The sequence below is a fragment of the Rattus rattus genome, chromosome 6 (genome assembly GCF_011064425.1).
Source record: "Rattus rattus isolate New Zealand chromosome 6, Rrattus_CSIRO_v1, whole genome shotgun sequence".
In the NCBI taxonomy this organism is placed as follows: domain Eukaryota; kingdom Metazoa; phylum Chordata; class Mammalia; order Rodentia; family Muridae; genus Rattus; species Rattus rattus.
This window is the reverse complement of record NC_046159.1, coordinates 1768225-1795809: the sequence shown is the minus strand read 5'-3', so window position 1 is coordinate 1795809 and position 27585 is coordinate 1768225. Positions and strand designations below refer to the sequence as shown.

Here is a 27585-nt window from a genome sequence, read left to right as displayed (position 1 = left end):
TGGAAATCCACTCTCTGCAACGCCATCCCTTAGAGAGTCTGCCTTTGCTGCACAGTGGCCGTTCGGCTGTCAGATCCTAGCTCACCACGTGTACTTCACTGTTGCGAGGGCTTTATGATGGATTTCATTCTCCATGTATTTTGTGTATAATTATTGGGATTTAATAGCCTTATCATGTAATCTTAACTTGGGGGCTCTAATGACTCCCAGTTAGGTTTTATCTCAGAGTTGTTTTGTCTCATTTTTCAGTTCTCTTTGAATTTGGGATTATTCTTCCTCTTTGTATGAAGAATGCCAGTGGGATTTTTTTAGATCCCAGCAAGTCCATACATTCTCTCAGTATCTTGGACCCCACCGTAACAGCATTAATCGTCCTTTATATGAGCATAGACAGACTCTCCACTCACTGTGCCTTCTAGAGTATTTTATGATTCTCAGGGAAAAACTATAGAATCCACGTTGACCATTTTAAAGATGAGTGACCTCAGTGGTGAAGATTAGATTATCTCCCAATGACCTGCCCATGTGAGCATGGGTTACGATTCAGATGTAAAGACCAGGATCTCGAAACTCGCCAACTCTGTTCCAGCAGTCTGATAGCCCTTCATGTCTCCGTGTCTGTCAGTCTGGTTATCAGCTCAGAGCCACTCATCCCATGATGTCAGCTGTGTGGGTATCTAGGAATACTTCTTGGAATTCCATTTCGGAAGTTTAGCTCCATCTCACCAGTCTGTCGAAAGACAGACGGGCATTGAGATACACTGGGAACACTGAGATCCCCCGAATGTTGAGTGAGATGCTTTCTGCTCACTTTGGCAGAGGAGGACGACAAGCTTCTGGGTGAGTCAATAGGAATGCCTCAGGTTTGGGTGCCTCTGTGAGTAGCCAAGTTGCAGAACTGTCACATTCTTGGTATACCGAGGTGGTTCAAACAGCCGATTAGTGGAAGCAGTGTTTTGGAAAACTGTCGACAGTTAGCTACTGTTCTTTCAAGCTCCATTTTGTAGCTCTGACAGAAACTTGGTTTAACTTGCAGAGGGAGAGCAAGAGACAAAGAGCGGTGTCGGCGTGAAGTGCCCAGTGGAGAGGCAGAGCCCCTCATTTAAGCGTTGAGTGCGACACTGTATTAACCTTTTTGATGGACGTATGTGATACGGTGACATGTAAATGGAACGCGGGGGTAGATATGACACCGCACCTGGCTGGGGATGAAACAGTTGCCTGAATACTGGGCTATTATAGCAGTTTGCAAACCTTGAGTAAACTCAGTCAGCGGTTGTGTAATTGGTTATTCAATCCCGACCCTTGTTCACAGCTCAAAGCCAGGAACACTGAGACCTGTTGCCAATTTGACTGAATATAGGTGACTGTACTCGGCCGGGGCCTAATACTGGAGCCAGGCCTTTTCCTGTGGGCCGGTTTCCACCATGTCTGAGGCTGGCTCTGTGACAGTAGGTCTTTTGTTGTGCGAGCCTGGCTGCTGCTCTCCTCCTCTGCAAAAATGTCTAACAGCTACACAAATAAAGAAAATAGGAACAGGGAGGCAGTGTAGCAGATCTGTGGGTAAGCCGATGCAGAGTTCTTAGCTTTCTCTCCATCTTTCCTTATGTGGAGGCAGGGGAGTCAGTGGGGAGAGTTAAGTAAACATACGGAGCGATATAGAATCTGCCTCTAGATAACAAGCGAGCCTCCGTCGTGCCCCGCGGAACATGATACGTATGGAGACGTTGCCTATCTAAGTGCATTCATGAACACGGATTTCTGGAGACGGTGTGCTTGCGGTTCCTCTCAACTCCTGTGAAAATCCGTGACCTAAGAGGGCGGGTTTTGCCAAGCACTCTATTATGCCTGAGAGATATAGTGTGTTTACAAACCTGTTACGTGTTTAACTTTGTGAAGCAAGCACCCTCCTCTGGCTACACACGCTGGAGTCCAGCCAGGAGACTCGCCACTCACCGACTTGGATCGAGTGAAACTCAGAGGAAACTTAGCTAAGCCTCAGATTCCAATGTCTGTTCTAAAGAATGCTCAGCCTTCTCAGAAAGAGGGCTTCATTAGGAAATGTCTGACGGACGCGCCATATTTGCCAGTTAGGTGATGGTCTGAGAAACCTGAGTCTGATCCCTGTCCAATGAGGCTCCTATGTGATGCTGTTTCTGCGTGTAGCCTGCGACGTGTCACCAAGGCTGTGAATTAGAAAACAAAGCAAAAAGCACAATAGTAAAGAAACACATGCAAAAATATTCCGAAATAGAGAATTTAGCAGGGATTTTGAGTATATGTACATCGTGTGTGTGTGTGTGTGTGTGTGTGTGTGTGTGTGTGTGTGTGTGTGTGTGTGTGTATCTTGATACCTCTCTCTGGTTCTACCTCTCACATCTAGAATATATAAACACACATGCTCTCCCCCACCTCTCATGCACACACACACACACACACACACACACACAAACAAACACACACACACAGAGAGAGAGAGAGAGAGAGACAGAGACAGAGACAGAGACAGACAGAGACAGAGAGAGAGAGAGAGAGACAGACAGAGACAGAGACAGAGAAAGAGACAGAGACAGAGAAAGAGACAGACAGAGACAGAGACAGAGAGATAGAGACAGAGACAGAGAGACAGAGACAGAGAAAGAGACACAGAGAGACAGAGAGAGATACAGAGAGACAGAGACAGACAGAGAGACAGAGAGACAGAGAAACAGACAGAGACAGACAGGGAGAGACAGAGAGAGAGAGAGAGAGGCGAGAATTTAACACCACAGGGTCACAGTTCATTCAGGACTGTCAGAGTCTTCTCGTTTGAGTGACCATTGCACTTTGAGGTTCAGTAGCAGCCTGGACCCCTCCACGTTTTGTTTTAGTTAACTGATTAGCCTCCTGTTGGGAGCTGCTGGGAACTCCTAATAATTTTGACCCAATGTGAGTCAGACCAACTTGGAGGGTTAGGAGATAGTGCTCTGTGGGGAGGAAAGAGATAGGACAAGGGAATGGGTAGGGAGTGGATTTGATGCCAAGCGAGGCATCCTGACATAAAAGAAGGAAGCAAATGGGTGCCATTGAAAGGGGGCCTGGCTATTGTTCAGCAAACGTTAAGTACAGAGGGGGCAGTTAGCTGGAAATGTGTGAGAGGAAGAACTACAGACAATTCACAAGGAGGCTTTAATGGAAAAAAATAGACCCAGCTATCTCGTTATAAGATTCCCTGGGAGCCACATGCTATGAGCATTATTACAAAAGTGGTATTATAAAAAATTGATTATAATCAAGCTTAATGTATGTAGGTTTAATGAAAGCATTACGTAGTGGTACTAAGTGTCCTGGCATACAGTATCATATGTGGTGAACAGATGTCCCCTTTAGGTCACCGTCCGTAATGTAGGAAATCGTAGTACAAATGGAGACCCGGACCTGTTGGTGAGGAATGGCCACGTTAGGTGCCTTGTTAGTGTAACATAAGTAAGAGATAAGAAAGGATTCAGGGACAGCCCAGAGAGAAACACCTCTGGAAGCCACAAAGTGGGGAATACATTTTTTCCTTCTTAATTTCATCCCCTCCTTGCTGTGGTTATTGATGGCTGTGTGGTCCACGCCCTGTGTGTTACAGGAACAGCAGAGAGGAGAAAACCCCAACAATAACAAGATTTTCAATTAAGCTCAGATATACGTCCTTCTGAATGTGCCGGATTCGTGTCTGCTGTGGCTTGCTCTGCCATGGGCTCTTTTTATTTCTGGAGTTGGCTCTGTGGATGTTGTGGAAGAAGCTAAGTTATTTACAGGAAAAATAAAAGAGAGAGAGAACTATCTCAAGGTCTGAATCTAGAGTCATAGACTATTATACTACTCCAACGTTGACTGAATGGTTGGAACATTCCTTAGATTGTGAAATGCTTGCTTTAATGAAAATATACCTTCTCTGTTAAGGAACCCAGTTCCAACAGAACCCAACACTTCTGTTTTGTTGAGCTCTACCCTTCTCTAGAAACGCTTCTATCCTTAACTATGGAAATACGTACTTTAACTAGAGAACTTATATTTTGGGTCTGATCGTGTCACATAACACAGATCATTCTTAGTTATGACAAGGCTGTAACGATGACCTACATATTTATTGCATCAAGTGCCTCACATTGAAATGGTCACCTTGTGCAATTTACGTTTTGTTTGTATGTTTGTATTCTTTGAGACAGGGTCTCACTATGGTGTTCGGGGCCCAGTCCTAGGGGATTAGCTACTCTACAGAGAAAATTCACAGAGGTCCTGACACCTTTGAGTTTCTAACACATGAAACTCGGGCTTCCAAACCATGAAAAGTCCACCATTCCCAGGTTGAAAGGTCGCTGCCCTTACTCCTTCACACTATTCCCAAATGTGAAGGCTTGTCCTCGATCCCTCACACTATTCCGAGGTGTGAAGGCCCACCCTAGCTTCCTCACACCGTTCCCAGGTGTGAAGGCTAGCCCTTGTTCCCTCACCCTGTTCCCAGGTGTGAAGGCTCACTCTAGCTCCCTCTGGTCAAAAGATTAGGTGTTTGTTAATGTCGTTGGATTCTCACACCCTTCTGAAATAAAATATTCATCTATTCTTAAATTGGTAAGTGCTAATGATTCGGTTTTGGTTTGCTTCAGTCCCCCGGCTGTTTTAAATGAGCTTTTCTTGCCTCCTAAAATGTTTATTCTTGTAATGAAGTGGCTCCTGGGGAAAGGAGGGATTTACCTCACACTGTGGTGAATGTGTGACACCTTCCTTACCCGCACCTGACCCCTCCCTTTATTATGAGGAGTAGAATTCAAATTCTGTATGAGTATTTTATGTTAGATATTCTAAATATGTGGGTACATAATTGGTTTGCGTGGATATGTATCTATAGCTTACCGTCTTTACCTTCACATGTAAAATTCAGCTAGATCACTCTTGCATTGTTACCGGAAGAGAATCAAGTAGGAAAGAAAAGCATTCAGCAGCCCTAGGCTTCCGTGCCCTCCTGAGTCCCTGATTCACTTGATGGTATTGAGCCACGTTCTTTTAACAATGAATGAAAGATAATCATTGAGATTCTGCCGGCCCATGGAAACCCATGTCAGTTATGTTCAGAGGAGGGTGGGCCAAGTGTTTCATTTCTGCCACAAGCTGATGGCCAGGGTTAATAACTTGTAGTCCCAGCATCTCCCGAAGGGCTCTGTCTAGAGATTTTCCTGGATGAAGGGGACGTCTTTTAGTTTGTATTTCTTGGGTTTCTCGAGTGACCCATTCTGTTCTTTGACTAGACTTAGAACCCGCCCCACTTCATCTTCACCGTTCAGAACCATGGCTGTCTTATCTCTGAGCTTTAGTTTATCTCTCCTGCCATTTACATGACTTCCGTACATCTGTCGCATGAACGCTGTGTTCTGTTAACGATTTTAAATGTGCGCGAGTTTCTAATGTGGGACGGCATGGTCCGTGATCCCTCGTTTAAAAACTTAAATGCAAATTTTATCATAATCTCCCAGGAAAACCTTGTGCCCCGGTGCAATGGTTGAAAGACACATTGGGTCCCTGGCGGTTCTTCAGTGTGCTTTTCCTTGAAATGCCCCAGGTCATGTGACTGCAAACACAAACCCACCGGAAGACACAGAACACAGCATTCACGCTGTCCTCATGCGATGTTTTCGGTCCATCCTTTCAAACTCTGATTCAGTGTTTGTTCATCGAGATGAACGATGAAAAGTTCAGGTTCCTGGGCTCGACCAAGACGTAGGAAACTGACTGTCTTGATGACCTCTGGATGTTGTCTTTAGTGACCCTCTTGCCCACTATAGACCCTCGGTCACAGCATCCACTAGATTCCATCCGGCCTTGATGACACAGTGCATGCTGAACAAACAGGGAGCTCACACTTTGCTGAAGATACTCACTCATATTTTCTTACCTACATGCATCTCAGTATCTGGTCCTGTTTCCTACAAATTGTTGTCTAGTAGACCTTTATATCGTGACCTGAATAATATATTACATATTGCATATTAGATCTTCTATATTATGTATTACATCTTCTGTATTACATATCACACAGCACATGTTATATACTAGAATTCTCTTCTCTCTCTTGTCCTTTATAGAACTCTGTACATCTGTAGCATGAACGGTGTGTCCTGTTAACTTTTTTAATGTGTGAGAGTTTCTACTGTGTGATTACATGCCTCATGATCCCTCATTTAAAACATTCGAATGGAAATTTATGTTATATATCATATGTTTATATATATATATATATTATACTTTACTGGTAGATTATGATAAAATTTCCATTTAAGTGTTTTAAATGAGTGATTATGAACCATGTACTCACACAGTAGAAACTCATATATAACTATACACTATGTATTATATAGCATGCTGTTAATATGCTATATTACATGTTATTAATGATAATACATTATATTATTTATTATTAATAATAACTATTACATTTTATAGGGGTGCTTACCAAAACACCCTGTCCACACTCTTGTTCACTCTTCATAGGTTGGGCAGTTCAGGGAGGGCATTAACACTCTTTCTGAGCCAGTAGGTGAGGGTCTAGGACAGCAGCTCAGTGACGTGATACCATCTGAAATAAAACGCTTGTTTGTGTCTAGTTATGGGCAAAGTCCTACTCTCCTACATGAGACTGACTTTCCTGAGGTTTTGAGCAGCTTGGCATCATGGGATGTGGGATGTGACTAGTCAGTGCTGCATATGTGAGCAGAGGAATAGCATGTGATGCTTCCCTGACTGCATGTGCATTTGTGTGCATATGTGTGTATGTGTACATGTGTGTATGCACATATGTATGTGTGTGCATGTGTATGTATGTGTGTGTAGGTGTGTGTACATGTGCCTGCATGTGTGTGTGTGCATATATGTGCAAATGTATATGTGTGAGTGTGTGTGTGTGTGTGTGTGTGTTTGTATAAATGCTGTGTGTAAATCATACAAAAGAAAGAGATTGGGTTGAACCTGTATGATGCATTTGTCACTTTTATAAAGTTTGTATCTCATGTAGTATATACAGTTCATTAAAAGCAAAGACAATAGTGGTAGACAAATACTCTGATTACAATTTAATGTATGGGTAGATGTGTTGCACATGCATAATATTATATGTACAGAATTTATCATCAAATGAAGTTGGGCTCTGTTGACGTCAGAGAGCCAAAACTATGCCAATCTCTTTGGCTTTGCTTCTGTTTATCTAGTTTTTACTTTTCACTTTTTCATTTCCTTCCTTGTTATTTACTGCGTTGCTTCCTCAATGGAAATCATTTTTTAAATAAAGTCCCTAATGGATTTATGTACTTGTTTCACTCTACACTATTTGGATGGAGTCAGGATCTCGTGGCTAACGTAGCAGCGCACTTCTCCTCTGATGGGATTATATCTAGGTCTGGTAACATTAAATCATGCTTTGGAAATGAGAGTCCTGTATTTTGTCTTCTGAAATTACCCTACAAATGACACAGTCCGAAATCACTACAGAGTTACAAGAGACCAGGGATAATGAACACCGAGGGAGTGGGGCTACTTCACTTTGGAAGTCTGTGTAAGACTTGACACTTGATGTTCAGCAGTTGGAGAACATTTTCTCCACTTGCTTGTTTTCAACCCTGATCCTCTGTATCTGAACATGACAGCCTCCCCTGAGTTATAACTAGTGTCTCCACTCAGCATTTCAGCTGCCCTAGTAACCGTCTCTGTGAGGGGTGGAGGAGGGCAGAGTCCTGTCTGACTTATGGTCCTGCCAGGCATCTGGCAGGTGGGGCTTGTGGCACGGGCACACATGTGTCAGGGTGGGAAGATTCTGGGTGTGTGATGCTTCAGCCTCCACCTGACTGCCTTGGTTCACGCATCCAGGTGCCTGGACTCCTTGTTCTACCCGATGTCAAGTGGTTTTCTACTTAGATGCTCTTTGGATTTCCTTTCTCTTCTCCACGTGCCACATTCGCAATTTGGAGCAACTACAGGATTCTACATATGTGATCATCAAAATGGATTCCAACTTGTGTGTTCTAAATGCCCATACATGAATGACTGTATGAATTTGAGATTCGTAGTTGGATAAATTGTTTGTTATGATCCAAATACCTACAGATTCCTTGTCTTAAATGTATTAACAGTTGTACACGATCCACACTTGCTCTTGCCCTGTAGACCAGTAAGCATCAGGTTCACATGTGTAGTACGGTCTACACGGTCTCATCTTTAGGAAGCTTCCAAGTCCTTACCTGCTCCTGCCTTAGCTTCCCCCTTTATGTGCAAGGTAGTCTTCAGAGATTAAAATCTCATTTGATTCTCAAATATGTTATACTTTAATTCTGCAGTCCTTATGTTATCTTTTAATGGTTCCACTGTATGGAGAAAATACTAAAACAGAAAATGAAAGCTCGGACAATTTTTCTCTGACTAGACCAGTTGTTTGGTGGGTGAAGTCGAGATGAACTCCTTCAGAAGAAATGTTGGGGTTTTATAGAGTGGCTGCTGTGTGTGCACAGTCCCCGCCTCTCTTCCAGTTTTCCACCATGTTGTATGTCCTTTCTGGTCTTCCCTCCTACCAACCCTGTCTCCCTCCTGCTGTCTACTCCCCACTCTCTCAGAAACTTACAAGTGTGGAACTTGGTGCTTCCCTTCCTAACCCATCTGCTTTTTTCTGACTTCATGACTTATTTGGCTCCAAATGGACAGTGTTCATTAGTCGTGCACTTTATGCAAGGGCTTGTATGTGAGAGCCATGCTCTCCCACTGTCCGAGTTAAAATGCTGTCACTGTGGAGGTGGAAGATCAGGGTAAGTGCCGTGGTGGGTGGGGCTGCAATGCCAATGAATGGAAGCTACAAACTGCTGTTGGTGTGTGTCCCCATAGTGCTGGCAACCCTGAGGACCGTTGGAAAGACAGTTGTCCAAAGGAAGTAGAGAAGGAAGGCCAGTTGAGTCTCTTTGCCTGTGCTTTCTGAGACGTGTCATACAGCAACCTACAAATGGTCAGCCCCTCCTTGCAGCTGTACCCATTTCCTTCTCATAGAGGACAGAGAGGATGATCCTCATTACAGAAATACATGTGGGAACCACTAGTACAGTGCAATGACAGCTGAAGGCAGATATGTGCATGTGTATGTGTATATGTATGCCTGTTATGTGTATATGTATGTATTTAAGGGTGTGGTATATGTGTTTATGTATGTCTACTTATACCCGTTATTGTATACACATGTATGTGTATACATTTTGTATATGTATATACACATGCGTGTATGCATAGATGCATTGGTTTATGTGTCTGTATACATGTGTGTTTCTGTATGTGTATATATGTGTGTGTATGTGTGTGTGTATGCATGTGTATCTGTACGTGTTTCTGTGTGCATGTGTGTGTAAGAAATGGTTCTCTTTGACAGTTATAAGCTGATTTGTAGTTCTAGCACTGGTTAACATTTTTGAGTGGCATTGTGAGCCTAACCCTATTAAAGGCTTGCATACACTAGCCTTCCCAGCAAATATGAGATAAGAGCAGTCTTTATCTACCTTCAGGTGAGTAACTTGAGGTAGCAAGAGGGTAAATTACTTGCCAAAGAGCAATAAACCCATAAGAGATGGAGTCGGGTTTTATGACATTAAATCATTCTTTTTCCTTTTATATCTAGTAGCAAGAAGACAAAGGGTTTCTGTACCAGAGGAATGACTTTCTGCAGCTCCCTGTTGGAATGCTGCCCTGACAGAGCTTGCAGTGGTTCTGGTGGCAGCTAATAATAAAACTACCACGTGGAAATGTCTGCGGGCTACACAAGACCAGCTAGCTTTTGATAGGGGCGACTGGGGCGACCAGCGACCCCACCGCTCGCTTATTACCTTGTTTGTGTGCAGAGAAGATAACTGGGCAGAGTGGGGAGATGTCTGAGTCCTAGAACTTGGGGACTGGAAGGAGGAGGATCAGAAGTTCAGGTCAGATAATGAAACCAGTCAGGGAGAGAGAGAGAGACAGAGAGACAGAGAGAGAGAGAGAGAGAGAGAGAGAGAGACAGAGACAGAGACAGAGACAGAGACAGAGACAGAGACAGAGACAGAGACAGAGACACAGAGAGAGGCAGAGAGAGAGACAGAGAGAAAGAGACAGAGAGACAGAGAGAGAAACAGAGACAGAGAGACAGAGACAGACAGACAGACAGACAGACATGGGGTGTGGGGTGTCTAGAGCAGTAGTTCTCAACCTTTCTAATGCTGGACCCTTTAACACAGTTCCTCATGTTGAAGTGCCCACCCCAACCATAGAATTATTTTGTTATTGTGATTCTACTACTGTATCCATCATAATATCAATACCTCTTAGGAGTGGAGGTTTGTAGACGTTGTCATGACCTACAGGTTGAGAGCCAATGGGCTGAAGCAATTGCTCAGTGTTTAGAAGCATTCTTCCCGGGGACCTGGATTTGTTTTCCAGCACCCTTGTCATCAAGTCTTATGAGGGCGTACCCCTTACTGCCTGTAACTCCAGCTTTTGGGGATCTAATGCCCTCTCCTGGCAGGCACACCTGTACCCTTCGCAGAGGCTCACACAGACAGACACACGTGCGTTCATAAAAATCAAATCTTACAAGAGATACGACAGCATTCACACAAATGATCCTTGTAAGGAACAAATGCGGACCCCAGACACATGGCAACTGTGCCGTGTTAATTTTGGCATATTTAATTATGCAATGGAGAAATACTCTTCTAAAAAGGTGATTCCGGGCTGTATATACCCGAAGAGACATGTCCAAATTTCTAGCCAGGGCAAACAGAAAATGTAAGCTTATCGCAAGTAACTCAGGTCTTGTCCGTCTCTGGGATTGATTGTATGTTTAAAACTCGCAGAAGGTAGCCTTGTCAAAGCTATTTCTTTCCCTTCTAGAAAGTTTTTAATAACGTTCAGGCGAAAACAGGCACACACTTTGACAATACTAAAATGAAAGCCCTTCCAGGCTTAAGTAACTTGAGCATAATTACATATAAAAAGTGAGGCCGGTGCAGGCTGAGGGCTGCGGAACGTCAGCTTGACTTCTGTGGTTTGTGGAGATGTGCAGAACTTTGTAACATATCCTGGAACTTGACATTGGTAGCGTAGCTGCAGCCATGGGTGGGCTCCGGAATAATTCTGGGCCCTACTGGTCTCAAGTGTACACAGGGCTTTTCTTATTTGCAAGAATCTACTGCTTACCCTGCGTTGGATAACAGCTGCCCCGGAGTATTGTCTGGACAAGACGATGCTGCCCCTCCCCCCGCCCCCAAAGTGAATTTCTATTGACGTCATTTGCAGATTAACCTGAGTCTTCCCCCTACAAATCCTCATTTCTTGTCTTTACTCACGTAATTAATCAGCAGCATGCTGTCCTGGAACTGTACTGACTTACACACTGGCCTTTGCTCTTCAGTTCCTGGGAGCTTCCAGAGGGCGCTTGTGAGAGCAAACAGGGATCAGGCCTAACAGAGTTTATTGAGTTCACTGCCACAATTCCAACAGTGTCACCTGACACTTAAATAATCAGCTGATCCTGAAGGTGGCGAAGAAAATGGAACAAAAATTTCATGCTTCCAAATGCTTAGCTCTTTAGCAAGGGGGTGTGTGTTGGGAGTCACACAACTAAAGCTGTTCGCTTAGTACATATAAGGCCCTGCGTTCAGTCCAAGGACCAACCACAAAATAGAAGCCGGAGTGTAGAACACAGCCCCGTGGCATGTGAAGAGGAGTCTGTCCCGGGGATGAGGCCACATGTCCTGCCTTTGGGTTTAGCGGGGTATATGATTTTTTTTTCATGAGTATTTGAAATTGGCTGAGTGGTGGCGCTACTGACCATCAGAGAGTTCAGCCGAGACTGTTTTTAAGTCACACCGACTACTACCAGTCATTGCCCAACTCTGATATCCTGGATAAAATATTTAAACACTGAGTATTCCATTAGCAGTCTCTTAGCACCTAAAAGTATCTAACTTCTGTAGAAAAGGGCTCCCCGATTGCTAAGGGTAAGTTAGATTTGCGTGACAGTGTAATGCTTATCCTGATTTTGATTTTACATCACCCAGTTGTGTTTGTTCCGCGTACATCTGACCATTGCGTCCATTAAAATACTTACCAAAATGGTAGAGAAGAGCCACGCCAATTGTAAAATCCAGCCTCTGGATTAGCCACACACGGCATCGATTTCTTGATTTGAGAAACAACTGGCATGTTTGAAATTTAGCCATGACAGTTCCTTCCGTGGCGTGATGCCCTCGCTGCTGTGTGCATCGACACAGATCAAGAGGGATGAGGCCCAGTCGAAGCTACAAATTTAAAAAATTATAAACAGTTTCAGATTTGCCATGGACTAATTCATGGGCTTTAGCCTAAAAAGTCAAATATGGTGCATACCTACATTTTACTCGTTCAATTTCTTAATGTGCTCTGCCACAGTAGTTCAAAGAAGATTAAAACAGAAAAATAAAGCGTGCGTGCACACAAAGCACAAACCTCAGGTTGTGTGTAAGCTACTGTGCTGGCAGGAATGTGGTTTAATTCTTGGCACTGGCAGCTTGCTGGAGAATTACAATATGTTGGCATGGGTCTCCAGGTCTCATTGTTCCAGCCCAGGGAGTCGGTCTTAAGAGGGTTTGGCACCGCAGGGAAAACGGGAGTGCGAGTTAGGAAGAAATGAAGGGGCCCTAAAGAGGCAGGATGCTGTCATAACAATGGCTGGCAACTTCGGGAGCTTCTCTGGTGGGGATTGTGGTAGGCAGTGATGTGAGGAAGCTCACAGGATCATGCCAGAGAGAAAAGCAATCAGTCTGTCTACCGGCTGCATCCAGCAGAGAGAAGCTTAAGTGATTCCACAGAGTCATCTGAATGTGGGGGCAGCGGATGGGTACTTCTGAGGCTCTAGTGGGCCAGTGATGGGGTGCTTCTGGAGCACCAGTGGTCCATAGCTTATTTCCCCACACGACCTTTATTTATTTTACATTATCTTTTACAATGCATGTGTTTAGTTTTTAACTGGAAACTTGAAAGAAGAGCCCTGGTTTTCACAGTCTCTGTTGTACTTTGAACTCGCTGACGTTGGGCAAAGCCTGAGTTTTGCCAAGTCTAACATGGGACAGGCTCACTACTGTCAAAGGTTTCAGATGTGACAGCATTCCTTAGGCTGAGACACTGTCTAAAGCACCTCGACTTTCACAATGCCTTTCTTTGAGGAACTCCATAGTTTTGAGGGTAACTATGAAACTCCAATGTTTGGATGAATAGAGTCCTAAGTGTTTAAATTAAGAAATTTACCCCAGGCCTAGTCCCACATGCCTTTACTCTCCACACTTGGAAAACAAAGGCAGGAAGATCCCTGTGAGTTGAGGGATAGCTTGGTCTACTCAATGAGATCCTGTCCAAAATCAATCAATCAATCATCAATCAATCAAAGAAAAAAAGGGAAAGAAGGCCAGTTGCAGAACAGAACTCACCAACAAGGCAAACAGACGCCAGCCACACGCACAGGAAAAACTCAACTCTGTGTGTTTAAAAGTAAATCTCAGTTTTGAAAACTAAACATTGCATGGTAAGTATCTTTTCTCACACCATACATAGTGAGTGGTGCTTATGGAGCCGTGGTAAACATCCCTTTATTAAATTCACACAAGAAAACAGGTGATTATAAATATTGGGATCTTGCCATTTTGTCTTTTACGCTTCTAACCGTGGATTTTCTGACTGTCTCCCGAGAGCTTTATCAGCATGGAGGGCACTGACCTTCTCAATGGAGGTCATTCCCTAGTACCACTCTAGGAACAATCTGTAGGGATGTGAGACCATGGTGGGAAATGTGCTATGGCAAGTAGAATTTCTAGTAGTTACCCAGTTATGTGACAGAAATCCATGTAGGGCCAAGGGCCCTGACCCCACCCTCGCCAACAGCTAGCTGCTGTCACAGGCTAGGTGACCATCTGGATTCTTTTCACTCATCCCTAATACTCCTTCTAGCTCATACGTGAAAGGGGTAACTTCACTGAACACGTTCACATGATGGGTTTCTAAAAGCATCCAAGGCCAATTCCACACGTAAGAAATCGTACGATTAGATTAAGTTCTCATGTTAATGAGAACTGTAAAAAAAAAAAAGATCTATCCTTTTAATCCATAGTTGATACTCACACAAACATTTTATTCTAGAGAATTCAATTTGTTATTTGAGGTTTTCACTCTAGCGGACTTTTGAATGGTTTCTGTGATCTAGAATTCTTCCACAGAGGAAGTGTGTGTGTGTGTGTGTGTGTGTGTGTGTGTGTGTGTGTGTGTGTGTGTGTGTGTGTGTACAGACATATAGACAAATTGTGTGTGTGTGTGTGTGTGTGTGTGTGTGTGTGTGTGTGTGTACAGAGGAAATGTGTGTGTGTGTGTGTACAGAGGAAGTAAGTGTGTGTGTGTGTATATACAGAGGAAGTGTGTGTGTGTACAGAGGAAGTGTGTGTGTGTATACAGAGGAAGTGTGTGTGTGTACAGAGGAAGTGTGTGTGTGTGTGTGTGTGTGTGTATGTGTGTGTTGTCCACATGTGACCATGTGTGTAAGCACCTTGAACAGCAGGCTGGGTGGTTTGGACTCGGCTTCGTTGTGGGTGAGGTGGGTGAGTGCTGCATCTCACTAAGCTTTGAGATTTTTCTTTCTTTTTTTTTTTTTTTATAGCAGAGCAGTGTCAATCTGTACCTACCATGAGAAGTTTGTCATGACACACAGGGCAGGGGGTGCAACATTGCTTTGTTGCACAACAATTAGCCTTCAAAACAGGAGCTTTCTTGTCTTGTCACTAGGTGTTTGGAGCAAACAAAACCCTGCCCAAGACATCATTCTTTCCCATAATATATTTTAAAACTGCAGACTGGTCTATGCCTGAATTGAGTGAGTGTGTGTGTGTGTGTGTGTGTGTGTGTGTGTGTGTATCTTTCTTAGAACTCATAACATAGATGTAATTACACCTTCTCAGACTTCAGGTGACGATTAAATAAGAGAACAGAGGCCATTCATTAGCACGGTCCCGGGGACGGAGGCCACTCAGTATCTGAATCTGAGGCACACATTTCACACCTCAGTGAAAGATGTTAGTATTCTGAGTCATCCGATGTGACAGCCCCAAGTTAGGCATATTTCTGGTTTTCCATTTTCACAGACGCCCCCTTCCTCCCTCCTTCCCTCCCTCCCTCGCCCCTCCTGCCCTTCCTCCCTCCCTCCTGCTCTGTGTGCTAAGAGTCAACTTGAACCAGCTCTCTGGAGCTTTCTATCTCAATGCGCCTTAATAGGAAGGCCAGAAATGTTCTGTGGGTTCCACAAATCTGACTGCTGTTTCTTTAACTCTGCAGCTCAGACAGAAGACCTCTGTCCCTTTATAAGGTGGCGACAGTAGATATTTTGTCTCCCTGCAAGGGAAAGGCATTGCCAGGACCTGGCAGACAATAATAGCATTAGAAGTAAAAAGATCTGCTTGTGGAGCAGGGAGGTCCGGGGCCCATTGTTAGTCCACAGTGGATTTCCATCGCCACATTCCTCCCTTGCAAAGGCTTGTTAGCTTTTAATGACTGACAGAACCCTCCTACAAATACCATACTGGCCATGCCCTGTTTGCACGCTACTCCAGGTTCTTTTTTTTTTTTTTTTTTTTTAAAGCCGAGCTCTGGATAAAGAAACAGTGGTGTTTGTTTGACCTACTCTGATAAGGTTTAAGAACTGATTTCCCCCAGTGCTCCCTGGGAATGTGGACACACCGAAGTTCCATGCAGAAGTATTTTCAACTTTCTTTAAACACCATGATGCAAGTGGAAACACCGATTGCAACACCAGTCTGCACTCCGACTGATCGCAGCATTGCTGTCTGGCGCCGTTTCCAGAGTATGAGATAGAAAAACAGGGGGCAGGGTGATTTTTAGGAAAATATGCAAATAAGCTCATTAGGATTTCCCCTCTATATACAAAATAGAAATAGGTATTTCAGGACAGGGAGAAGCGTATATTACAAGCACATATCGCAAATGGAGCCTGCTTACATGTGCGCGTGTGTCGATGTAGGAGAATGCCTGACACCTTCAATATCCGAATATATTTAAATATACCTCAGGGGTGTTTAAATGTCCACTAATCATTATTTTTCAACATCTTAGAGATAGCCCATTCTTAACCTCAGCTTAGCCGGAAACCCCCTAGGACGGATGGTCTTTGACAAGTTGACCTCTCTGTCCCTCCTAGGGGGTGAATAATCGTCTGAACAGATAGAAACGCCCACAGACACTGATGTGGAGAAGACAGGGCGCATGTGAGACCCAAGATAGTAGGTGCGGTGCTGTCCTTTTGATGAGGCATGGGGGGCACTTTCAGGGCTGAGGAGCACTGTGCTCTCTAACGTACGTCAGGCTAACCTGGAGTTGATGAGATGCACTCTAACTGTATAGCCAGCTCGATGCTGGCACGAGCACACGACGCCATTGTCTGGAACTGAGCCTCACGTCCACTGGCTTTATTGCAGTTGTAGTTACCTATAGTTCAGGTTCAGTTCAAAGGGGGAGGGCAGGGATGAGGTAGCCACAAAAATAGACCAAACTCCACGACGCGTGACCTCGCTCTCCAATAGGTGCCCATGCTGTCCCAGCACAGAACACTTGAAGAAAGCATGGAGCATATCCGGAATGGGCAAGCCATGCATTTGCGTTAGAGACATTACTTTGTTCACCGGTTTTGCAACCTTCTTTTTTTTTTTTTTTTTTTTGGTTTGGTTTGTTTGTTTTTTTTTATTTATTTTTTCAGCGTTCAATGTGTGCTCACAAATCTTGCCACAGTGCGTTACCACCACAATGTTCCACATATTATAAAGTGCACGGAATTGTAAACACACAGAGGGACGTAATTACATGTAGCAGATTTAAGGGCTAATTCTTTTGCCTTTTTTTTCACTCTGCATTTTATCAACATAATTATTTTCCGGCTGCAGGCTGACACTCTGAAATTGACAAGCATCCATTATAGCAAGAATTTGCTCACCAAAATTGTAAAACAATGAACTGTAGGTTTACATGAGCCCATTGTCATAAAGAATCCGTATGGCTTTGTTCTGGAAGGGGGGAAAGCTAATGATTTCGAAACAGCAGGTGATCAAACACACTCCTTTTTTTCCCCTCCCCTGTTATCAGTTTGTTGATGAAGTCATTACGAGCTGGGGCCAGGACCAGGATGGCCTATTCTTAGCGGATAGGCTTCTATGAGCATGCTGCATATAGTCATTCTGCTGTGCTTATAAGTGTATTCTCTCTTTACTTAGACACTCCCAGCATTGAAAAGCTCCTCTCCAAGGACTGGAAAGACAAGCTCCTGGCAATGGGATCAGGGAACTTTGGAGAAATCAAAGGTAGGAAGCGTGTGCCTGCTTTTATCCAGATTGCTCAGAAATGGAGTTGACATTTGCCAGTGGTTATGGAATCCTTCTGTCCCCAGCCCCTTTTCTCCGTGCATGCTCTGGGGCTGGCCTCTCTTCTGGATGGAAATAGATCTTGTCTGTCTGTGTGTGTTCTGCTTGCACTGTATAGGGTCAAGAATGGGGTTTTGTTGTTGGTTTGGTTTGGTTTGGTTTCTTAACAGCACAAACCCACTCTGTCGGTGGCATGTTCTTCCTCGTATTTGACTTAAATGATTTACTGCAAGGCTAAGAACGTAACAACGGCAGAGAGAGGTTAGAAACCGCGTCTCGTAAATTATAATTCGCACTCTGTATCTGAAGTACGCATAGGTCTAATGGGCAGCTGGAGCCACCAAAGATCAGCAAGGGATATATTGTAACAAACTTCCAGTACGAGGGGGGAGATTTAATTCTTTTTCCTGTAGAAATAGAGGCAGATGATCCTTTCGGTTGGTTTTAAACCACCACTTCTCAGAAGACAGTGTGCAGCTCCCTGTGGCTGCTACCAGGATACTTGTGATTCTAAACTCTCAGGCGATATTAATTTTGGGAATGTCAAGAGAGCAGGTCATCAACAATATATTTGCTTGTGAAGTGTGGCGCTAATTGTAAATTTTAAGCATCTCCAGATTAATATTAGTATATACGTAGGCACATCTTTAAATAACTTCGAGGCAGTCTCAGCCTTGAGGTCCTGTCCCGTCCAAGTATTCTAGAGAGAAGCAAAGCATTTGCCTTTTCAACTATTTCTTCTATTCGAGGCCATTTATATCTGGCTGTTTGGAAAGTACCAGAAAACATTTGACTGAGGACCTCACGTGTTTGTCAGCCATTTGACGTTGCATACGTTCTGGCCTTGGAGGGTTGTCAATGGGTAGGGAGGATGAGTATCCATCAACGAGTTTGTTGACCAACATTGATTTTGGAAGAAAAATGAATAATTAATTAGCATGCCTCAGAGCGTGCAGAACTTAAGGAGAACGCAGAGGAAAGCTTCCCTTTCTGGGACATCAAGCACTTCAGCTTTCTGGTGGACTTTTAACCCATGACCCCTGAGGCAAAGAGTGTGTAGTGCCTGCCTCTTGTTTTCCTCCACCCACCTCAGGCACCACCAAGAGTGGAGCAGAGAGGACTGCACGCCTGCCCCAAGCCTTGTGTTCCTCCCTCCTCTTCCTTCACAAGTCAGACTTGAAAGTCTCAACAGCAGTGCTGATAGGCTTAGGGGAAGGAGGCTCTGTGCTCTGCTTTGAGGCTAGCCTGGGGCTACTTTAGGATGCTCTAGTAAAACCACAAAAGAAGTTTCTGCCTTTAATTTTGAGTCTTTCAAGCTTCACGTTCAGAGCCCAGGTCCGGTCATTGTCCTCCGGTTCCGTTCAAAATAAGGCCGTTTCCAGAAGCGTTTTGAAAGCAACTGTACGTCTCTCCTCTGCCAGCGCAGGGTTATTAGGTGTCCGGCTCAGGTTTCCCAGAGAAGTAGGGAAAACAGCCCTGAGTTTCTCTGCCTGCAGACTGTGTGTGACAGTTGCAATTACGAATCATTGTTCATAGGTGCAGAGGGTACAATAGAAGATTGCCTCTGGGGGTAAGTGAATTTGGGGGGTCAGGAGCAAAGATTATGTCGTGCCCAGGAATGTGGTTTCTGGCCACCTCAGAAGAAGTCTAAGAACAATGGCTGCCTTGTTTCTGAAGCCTTTTCATCCCAGGCAGAGGAAGGAAGGTGTGAGGCTAACAGATTTGTCTGCTGTTTCTGGCTGGGGGAGGGAAGGAGTGAGTGGTCCTGTAGACTTTTTTCAATATACAAAAGCAGGGACGCGCCGAATGGTTGCTTGGTTTGCCAATGTAGTAGATTAGAACTTTAGAGGATGCCAGGATGACCCTTGTCAGCCTCGCAGCATTGACCGGATCCCTCGGGTCCTGAAAACTGCCCCTATGTTTATCTCGGCCAGTTATGTAAGCTTTTATTGAATATGGGGCATGAAAGCAGTTAGATAAAGAGAGAGAAATGGAGGGGAGAAGAGAATGAGAGAGGAAGAGAAATGAGAAACAGAGGGAGAGGGAGGAGGGCAAGGCAAAGGAGAGCCTCTTGCAGATTTCACACCGTAGCCAAGCCAGTGGTCCGTTAAGGTATTACCCAAGGAATTACTTTGAAGGTATTTGAACAAATTAGTAGAGTCAGAAACTTGGAAAGTTTGTGAAAGTGTTTCTCACTGTTAGCACTCGAAAAGAACAAGTGGCGAACTTGTCTTCAAGTGGGAAGAAGGTGTAGGTTTAATGGACATTGGCTGTCCATAAATAATTGTTTCGATTCTAATTCGCCCTCTCTCTTTTCTTGAGAGAAAATGTTAGCAGAGGTCAGTGGCCTCTGAGAGCATAGAGCTCCTTGTCTCTTATTTTCACATCTATTTGTGGAGTAGGACGTGTGCATACACATCCTCACCTGTGCTTATGTGCTGGTCAGAGGGTGCGTGACTAGAACTCAGCTCTCCACTTTCATCAGGAAGGCTCTAGGGCTTACACTCAGCCCTCAGGCTCAGTAGCAAGTGCTATTACCCACAGAGCCATGTTGCTGGCCCTAAAAAGTTCCCTTTTTAAAAACAACATTAGAACATTTTGCCTGATATTGTACCACTTTATAGTCTGGTAGTTCGGAGACATGACCCATTCAGGTTTTAAAGACAGAAGAAATCATTGTCTGCTATACACATGCAAGGCTCATGGAACCTAGATTGGGAAACACAGTTGGTCTGCAAAGCTTGGCCAACAAGAGTCAGTCGGTTGGTACTTTACCCCAAAAGGTGCTGCCTGAGGAAATGGTCTCTTCCCTTCTCCTCAGACTTATTACATCACCAGGATCTCTCAGAGACCTTCTATGTCATCGGTGGCAAAAGCTCTGAGCAGCATTGGTGAGCAAGGTGACAGATGCCTTTTGTAGCCCGGTAGTGAGTGGGGATGGGGAAGTGGTAAGCTCATTCCAGCTGGCTCCCATCGAGGCCCACAGCATTTCAGCTAGCATGGAATTCCTTGACACTGAAGGTCTCTGAATTGGCACTCCAACTGAGGACAGTGTCTGGGGATCCATGATGGCTTTGACTAGTCTAAATAGACCATTCGCTTCTCAGCCAAGCAACTGCGGACACTACATCTTACTTGCAGTTTGCACTTGTAGAAAATAATATCCACGTCTACACGGTGACATCTCCCATTTATTCTACCTTCACTGTAATAAAAAAGGGGACACTGATTGGGAGGTTTGCTGGCCAGATTTCTCAGAAAAGTCCAGGACAAATCCATCACTAGACTTGTTTAAATAGTTCCCTCTCGCCCGGGACTCAAAGGTTCTACTACATAAGTTAAATCTTACAAAATGTTATATCTGTTGTGTGGAAGGAGATGCCATGCACTTGTTAATGTAAAAATATGACTATTTCAAGTCTGGAATTTTGATCTTCCTAGATGACATACGGGCAAACACTGGATAGCTTTGGATTCATATCAATAATCCTCTGGGTAATACAATTGCCTTCGAGCTCATGAATTAAGCACAAGCTGTGTGGACTCAATACCTGGATTAAGATAATCTCTCAGGTGATGTACACTTTTGAGATAGACAGGGGTATTGAGTATGTGCCCTGAAAGAGGCAATTATTCTATTTAAACGGCATTAAGACAACTTGAACATAAGCAGGCACAGAACACAAGTCAGACAACAAGTTTTGTTTGTTTGTTTTGTTTTTCCTTTTTCAAGGAAGAGATATAAGTCCTGGTGGGATAGCTTGGTCAGTTGGTAAAGGACAGAAGTTCAAATCCCAGACCCATAGTTATAAACTAAGCTGGATCTGGTACCTTGGTTGTCATCTCAGGACCAGGAGACAGGTGGATCCTGGCATCCCGGACCAGCTAGCCAAGAATGCTTGGCTCGTTCTGGGCTATTCAAGGACCCTGACTGAAAGACACAGTTGGACTGTATCTGAGAAATGGGCCAACTCATCTGGACTTTTGCAAATTTGAAACAGGTTAACATCTTCACATGTTCTTGCTTCTGTCGCTTGGGGAGGTGTCTCAAACACATTCGTTTTAGGCCCTGAAGTTGTTTAAGGACCAGAAGCATCACCACGAGTAACCTGTAAGGGACATATGTGTACACCAACCTGAAGCATGTAAGTCTGCACAGTTTCAGGGAAGGCGGGAGTGTTGATCTCCTGTGAAGCCCGATGCACCCTGAAGATGCTTAATGAAGAGTAGACCAGATGTCAGGTACATCACATGGAGTTATTTAATTCCATATAAAATAAGCATTTATGTTTTTAATTCTCCGAGCTCCCTCTCTATCCTTTGTAGTGATGTTTTCACACTTAATTAAAAACATTTTATAATTTCATGAGACAGAAGAGAGTCTGGCGACAGAGTGTTAGGTGGGAGCACCTTTGTGGTGCTCCTAAAAACATCTACACTTTCTAGGACGCGGTGGTTGGCTTGCTTTTGGGTGCATAAGCAAATTCAGGGATGGGGCCAGCGGGATGCTGCCAAATCTCGGTGGGCGGCGGGGTCATGAGTGTGGGGTTTGACATCTGTTGGACTGAGTGCAAGACAGACCAGACGCTTCCTAATGTTTGCTTCGGGAATGATAGGAAATACTTCGATCATATTTTATCTGATTTTGCATTAGAAAAAGCAGTAACATCATCAACAGTTATCCGGCCATCTGAAACAATTTACAGACTTGAGAGAAAAACTGAAATTGTAAAATTGTTGGTACAGGCTCCTCCACAGGTTGTAAAAATATGATCTGGATTGTTGGGTGGTTTAATCCAACCCCACCCCTCCACTTTTCTAGCTTTATACTAATCTTACTAAGGGGGCATGTGTCAGCCACTGCATGGGCTGTCACGGGACCCCAGTTTTTCCAAGTACCCAGGGAAACTAAGGTTATGCATTGTGGTTTCTTCGTCTGCTCATTTAAAGGAAGTCACAGTTAAATATTTATTGCATATCACTCCATGAACAACTTCCTTACACAATGATTGTGGTAGTCAGCCCATCTCAGTTCACAGGTTGTTAGAAACTGACAATAACCAGTTATCCTAAGCCACACACTGCAGTCGTGGTATGAATGTAGTCTGTGCCTTCTGCATGATGTGCAATGGTCTGTCATTTACAACGTTAGACAAGAAGATCTCTAAGGACCTTTAAATATGGAGAACACTCCTAGACAGACTGTACCCGAAGAACCCTCATGGAATTCCAGCCAGAGTGGTTGGCACCTGGCTCTCCCAAAACACACATTCCTGTGCCCTCTGCCTGTTCATATGCTGACCACCTTAACATTATATCAGGCCAAATCTTTGAAACCAGAGCATATTTGAGAAATAGATACCAATCAAAAATACCATGCTAGGTTCCGTGGTTAATACCATGGTTGTTTTTGAAGAGGACCGGGATTTGGTTCGTAGCTCCTACTAAATGTCTCACATCACCTGTACATAACTCCAGTTCCAAGGAATATCATGCATGCTTTTTTCCTCTGCCAGCACTAGACACACAAGTGGTATGCAGGTATATTTGGAAGTAAAATAGCCGTATACATACAATTAAAAGGGGGTAATAAATTAATTAAAAATGTCATGTTAGATATGACAGCTTTTAACTTCAATTCAAACACATCAAACATAATGTGAAAAACCGATTTTAGCCTTTTAGGTACATCAGTTATGAAAGTGTCATCAGCTTGATAGTAATTATTCGAATGGTATTAGGAAGGTAAAGGTGTTTGATCTTTACTGAAGGCTGGGGAGATGGCTCAGCAGTTAAGCGTTCTTGGTCCTGCAGATTGCAGATGGCAGTTGTGAACTGTCCTGTGTGGATGCTGGGAGCCGAAGTCCGATTCTCTGTGGGGGCCTTTAAACATTGAGAACAGAGTGTGACCCCCTTAACTCCCGGGCCATCTTCATTTTTTATTTCAACAATGTCAAGGAGAGCTTGTTAGAACGTAGTAAAAATTACTTGAAGGATCAGCTTTGTAGATGGACTTGTACATAGGCTTGTGTGACCTGTGGACTTTTCCTTGAGTTGATTCCGTTCATTTAACAAATATGTGTGGCGTGTGTGTGTGTGTGTGTGTGTGTGTGTGTGTGTGTGTGTGTGTGTGTGCATGTGTGTGTGTATGTGTGTGTGTGTATGTATGTATGTGTGTGTGTTTGTGTGTGTGTGTTTGTGTGTGTGTGTGTATGTATGTGTGTGTGTGTGGTGTCTAGGAAGCGTGGGGCCTCCTTCTGTAGACAGCAACAGTACAGAATAAGCTGGTGTCCTGTTACCTTACAACATATAATCCAGCAGGTGACATTAAAGTGAATGTCAACATGAATGCGACCTACAGTGCACAATATTGGTTAACAGGAAATGAGGGGTGATCACCTCTTTAATGTCAACGTTTAAGAGACGTTCCTAGAGGAGCTGGCCTTCAAGTCCCATCTCAAGGGCCTTAGTATTAACTTGTTATCTTCTATATAGAGTTACATTCTAGGCAACCATATTTTTTTTCTGGCTTACCCCCGTGCATAGCACTAACGCTTAGAGCCGTTGAGTCCCACAGGAGCTGTATTGCAGGTGCAATTCAATACATGGAAGAAGCCAGTCCTGAGATGTATTTGTCTCACTGGCTATCAACATCATTTCCAACTTCAGGCTACAAACAGGACAGCTGATCACACAGATGATGTTGACTAGAAATACCGTGATTATCTTAGTTTATCTAAGAACAGTGTGTGATGTTCCCACATGACACAATCGCCTGGCGACTTGTTTCCCTGAACATAGTCCCCATGCTGAGCTCTGCTTAACTAGAATCCTCAAATGAGCATAGGAAGCTGGTGAATTTCTACAGACATTTTGGGGGTATAAGCCATGAGGGAGACCATCTTGAATCTAGTGAGGGGAGATCATTCTAACATGCTCCTCCCTGAGGGAATGGTCTGGTTCAGTACATGTACTGTATCCTCTGGTGAAACCTTGCTGCAGATGAGGGAGAAACAGACAAGCAAATGTGCCTGCTGCTGTAGAGAAATTCAAAGAAGCATCGTGCCAAGGAGAAAGTGGTACCAGCACATAGCAATGAAGAGGGTGCTGCTTCTCAGGCAGTGTTCTGTGAGGAAAACAAATCAAACGTTGCTCCATATTTGCGATGACTCTGTGATGGGGGTGGGGTGGTTATTATTGCTGTTGTGACTTGGGTGACAGGCTTGGAGGTCCTCTTCCAAGCATAGCAAGCTGAACATTTTCCTGAAGTTTCGGTTTTACTGGGGAAAGTAACAGACTGGTAGGAGGGATAGAGAAGGACTACCTAGGTGATTTAAAAGAGAGAGACATGTCAGGGATCAACATGTTGGGGTAGAGAGACAGATCCACAAGATGTGTGCTCCCTTCCATGGTGGACAGGGTTTTCAATGCACTTGACAAGGAAAAGGACACAATGGTGAAAGGGACACGTGGCTTCCAGCTAGGCTGTGGTCTTCAACAAGACAGGGGAATTGGAGATGGTGCTCAGTCCACAGGGTCTTCTCACTATGTTAAGAAGTACTCTGGGCCACAGGACCTCAGAGGAGCCTGCATACACATGTGGGACCGTCCCACCTTGGTTACTAGGATATTGGAGAGAATAACAGTGGATTTTTTTTTTTTTTTACTTTTAGTGAGCACCCATTCCAAAAGAACTAAAGTTGCACTAACATAGATCCAAACACACATGTGCTAGAAGCTGGGACACCTGCATCAATGGCAGTCCTCAGAACAGAGGAATATGTTCCATTGCTCTGAATCAGAGATCATTACACCCAAGGAAGCTCCTTAGAGCAATGTGCTGTTTGCCTCTAGGAACTCTGGGTTTAAGTTTGTAGACAATAGCTGCTGAATTTTTCTTCTGCTCTGGAATCTTCCCAGGATCTAGGTAATATTCTTTCTCTTTTACACTTCCTCCTCCTCCTCTTCCTCCTCATCCTTTTATCTAGTCAATGCTGATTGACTCCCCTGTAGCGCCTTCTGATCCATGGCCACTTGGTAAGCCTCTTTCTACGTTGCACACTCATTATAGAAAATGAGGGACTTTGGAAGTGCAGGCCTCAAGTCTACCTCTTTGTTTTAGTGTAGGACATTTCGTAGAAACTGAGATCACTGTAAAAATTCTACCTTCTTGTCTAAACTCTCAGCCAACCCAAACTTGAACTCTATGCAGCGCCTACAAAATAAAAGCCCCCATTCTTCGTCTTAGTAACCCACGGCGACTGAGCACGAGGAGAGTGACACGTGAAGGGGTTATTCTTTATGCCATTCATTCGACAGAGTTCAGGGCTTGCTGTCTATGGGGCCTACGCCTTTTGCTTTGCCTGCAGTGTGGAGGAACTGATGTTTCCATGAGGAGCTCAGGGTACAATGGAGTCTTGAAGACTCTGATGACCTGGGCACACAGGGAGTCGGTGCAGGGTACTTCCCTGGGGAACTGGAGGAGTAGTGAGGGCCTCATTGGAACAGTGTGGCTCCTTGGGAGAATGTGAGTGTACATGCCCCAGGCCCCGGATTCCATCTTTAGTCCTTGGGAGAAGGCACTCTGGAGTAGGCTCAAGGTTCACAAAATTAGAATCAAATGTAAAAATCACACTTCTTATTTTAAACACGAAATATATTTTATCTACATAGCTCAGTGACAGTCTAAGAAGTTTGCTAATCTTTCCTCTATGGAAAGCCAGACTAGCATTCCTTTTGACATTCCCTACCAAATACTGTACTTCTGCTTAACCCTGTGTCGTATCGACTTGTACTGGGGGACTTGTGCCTAAAGGTGAGATACATTTTCTGAAAATATAAATGACTATAGGAATCTTAGCAAGTTCGTATACATGAAGACAAGATAAAGATAGCATATAATCTCATCACCTAAAATAGTCACTAAAGACGTGTGGATCCGCTACCCCTCAGTCTTCTCCCCTGTGGTGATGTGAGATGCATGTGATGACATGAGTGTTAATACAAATGCCTCATTCCATCCAACCCTTCATGGGAGCAGCTACCGTGAGGAAATCCCGTGTCATCATTCTTCAAAACGGTAGTGCTCCCCAGTTTAGATGCCCCGTGACTATTTCATTATCCTGACTTGCTTTTTAGATAATTTATGGTTTTTACATTTAAAATGTTTATCTGGATCTGTATTTCTAGGCATGTATTTTTGTATGTGGGGTCTCTTAGAAGTAATGAACATTCTTAGATGTAATAATGACTATTGACTAAAGGCTATATACGTGCCTTGGACTGTTCACAATTTGGGGCTTTAATGATGGTACAGCATCTTGATGTCAAATGAACACTTCCATGAACGTAAACTCTCTGGGTATATTTAGACTATTTAATACTGAGATAGAACAGTCTCAGAGCTTTGTAAGGTCCCTCAGTTGTGATGGAACACAAGTTTCTGAGCTGTTAGTGGCTTTTTAGTAAGTGTTTGTTACAGTTTTTCTCAACCCAGCTTGCTCCTGGATAACTGAGACAAGACTCTTATATTTATTTCACAAGCTTTAAGGGTACAACAACTGAGCAGTATCACTATATTTTAATCCTCCAAAATCATCTGACTACCTCCCAGTTATAGTCCCCATAATCCTTGCATTTTAGTACTGACTCTCTGGGCTCCAGGTGTTCTCTCATGGCGTCCCTTGGACTCACTCCCTGTGGTGAATTCTCACTTCCTCTCTCTCCTTGCCCCTCCCTAGCTGGGAGGAGGTCCAGCCATATTCCCTCCCCTGCTCAGTCATTGGCCAATGAGCCTCTCTATTGACTAATCAGGGAGTAACTGGGGAGAAATGGGCACAGCATCGAGACAGGATTCTCACAATAACAACTGCAGCCAGATATGGTGTCACGATAATCGGCATCTGAAAAATTCAAGGATAACCTTTACACAATATGCAATAATATTATGCCTCCACTGAGATTTATTAACTTAATTGTCATTCATGATTTAGTAACCAACTGTACTAAACAAAGCCAAGTGTTCATAATAAGAAATATTACAAATAAGGATAAGAAGATAGCTGACTTCGGATGCCCACAGAAAAAATCAGGGGTAATAGCACTGGGACTAAGGAGACAG

General features: G+C 44.0%; 1 protein-coding gene across 1 annotated transcript in view; it reads left to right on the top strand.

Annotated features, from left to right (window-relative positions):
* Sox5 (SRY-box transcription factor 5) overlaps positions 1–27585 on the top strand; it is a 369147-nt gene that overhangs the window by 149987 nt on the left and 191575 nt on the right. Inside the window, exon 4 of the mRNA XM_032905393.1 lies at positions 17319–17405. Coding sequence (XP_032761284.1) covers positions 17319–17405 — 87 coding nt within the window. The remainder of the gene's footprint in view (positions 1–17318; positions 17406–27585) is intronic.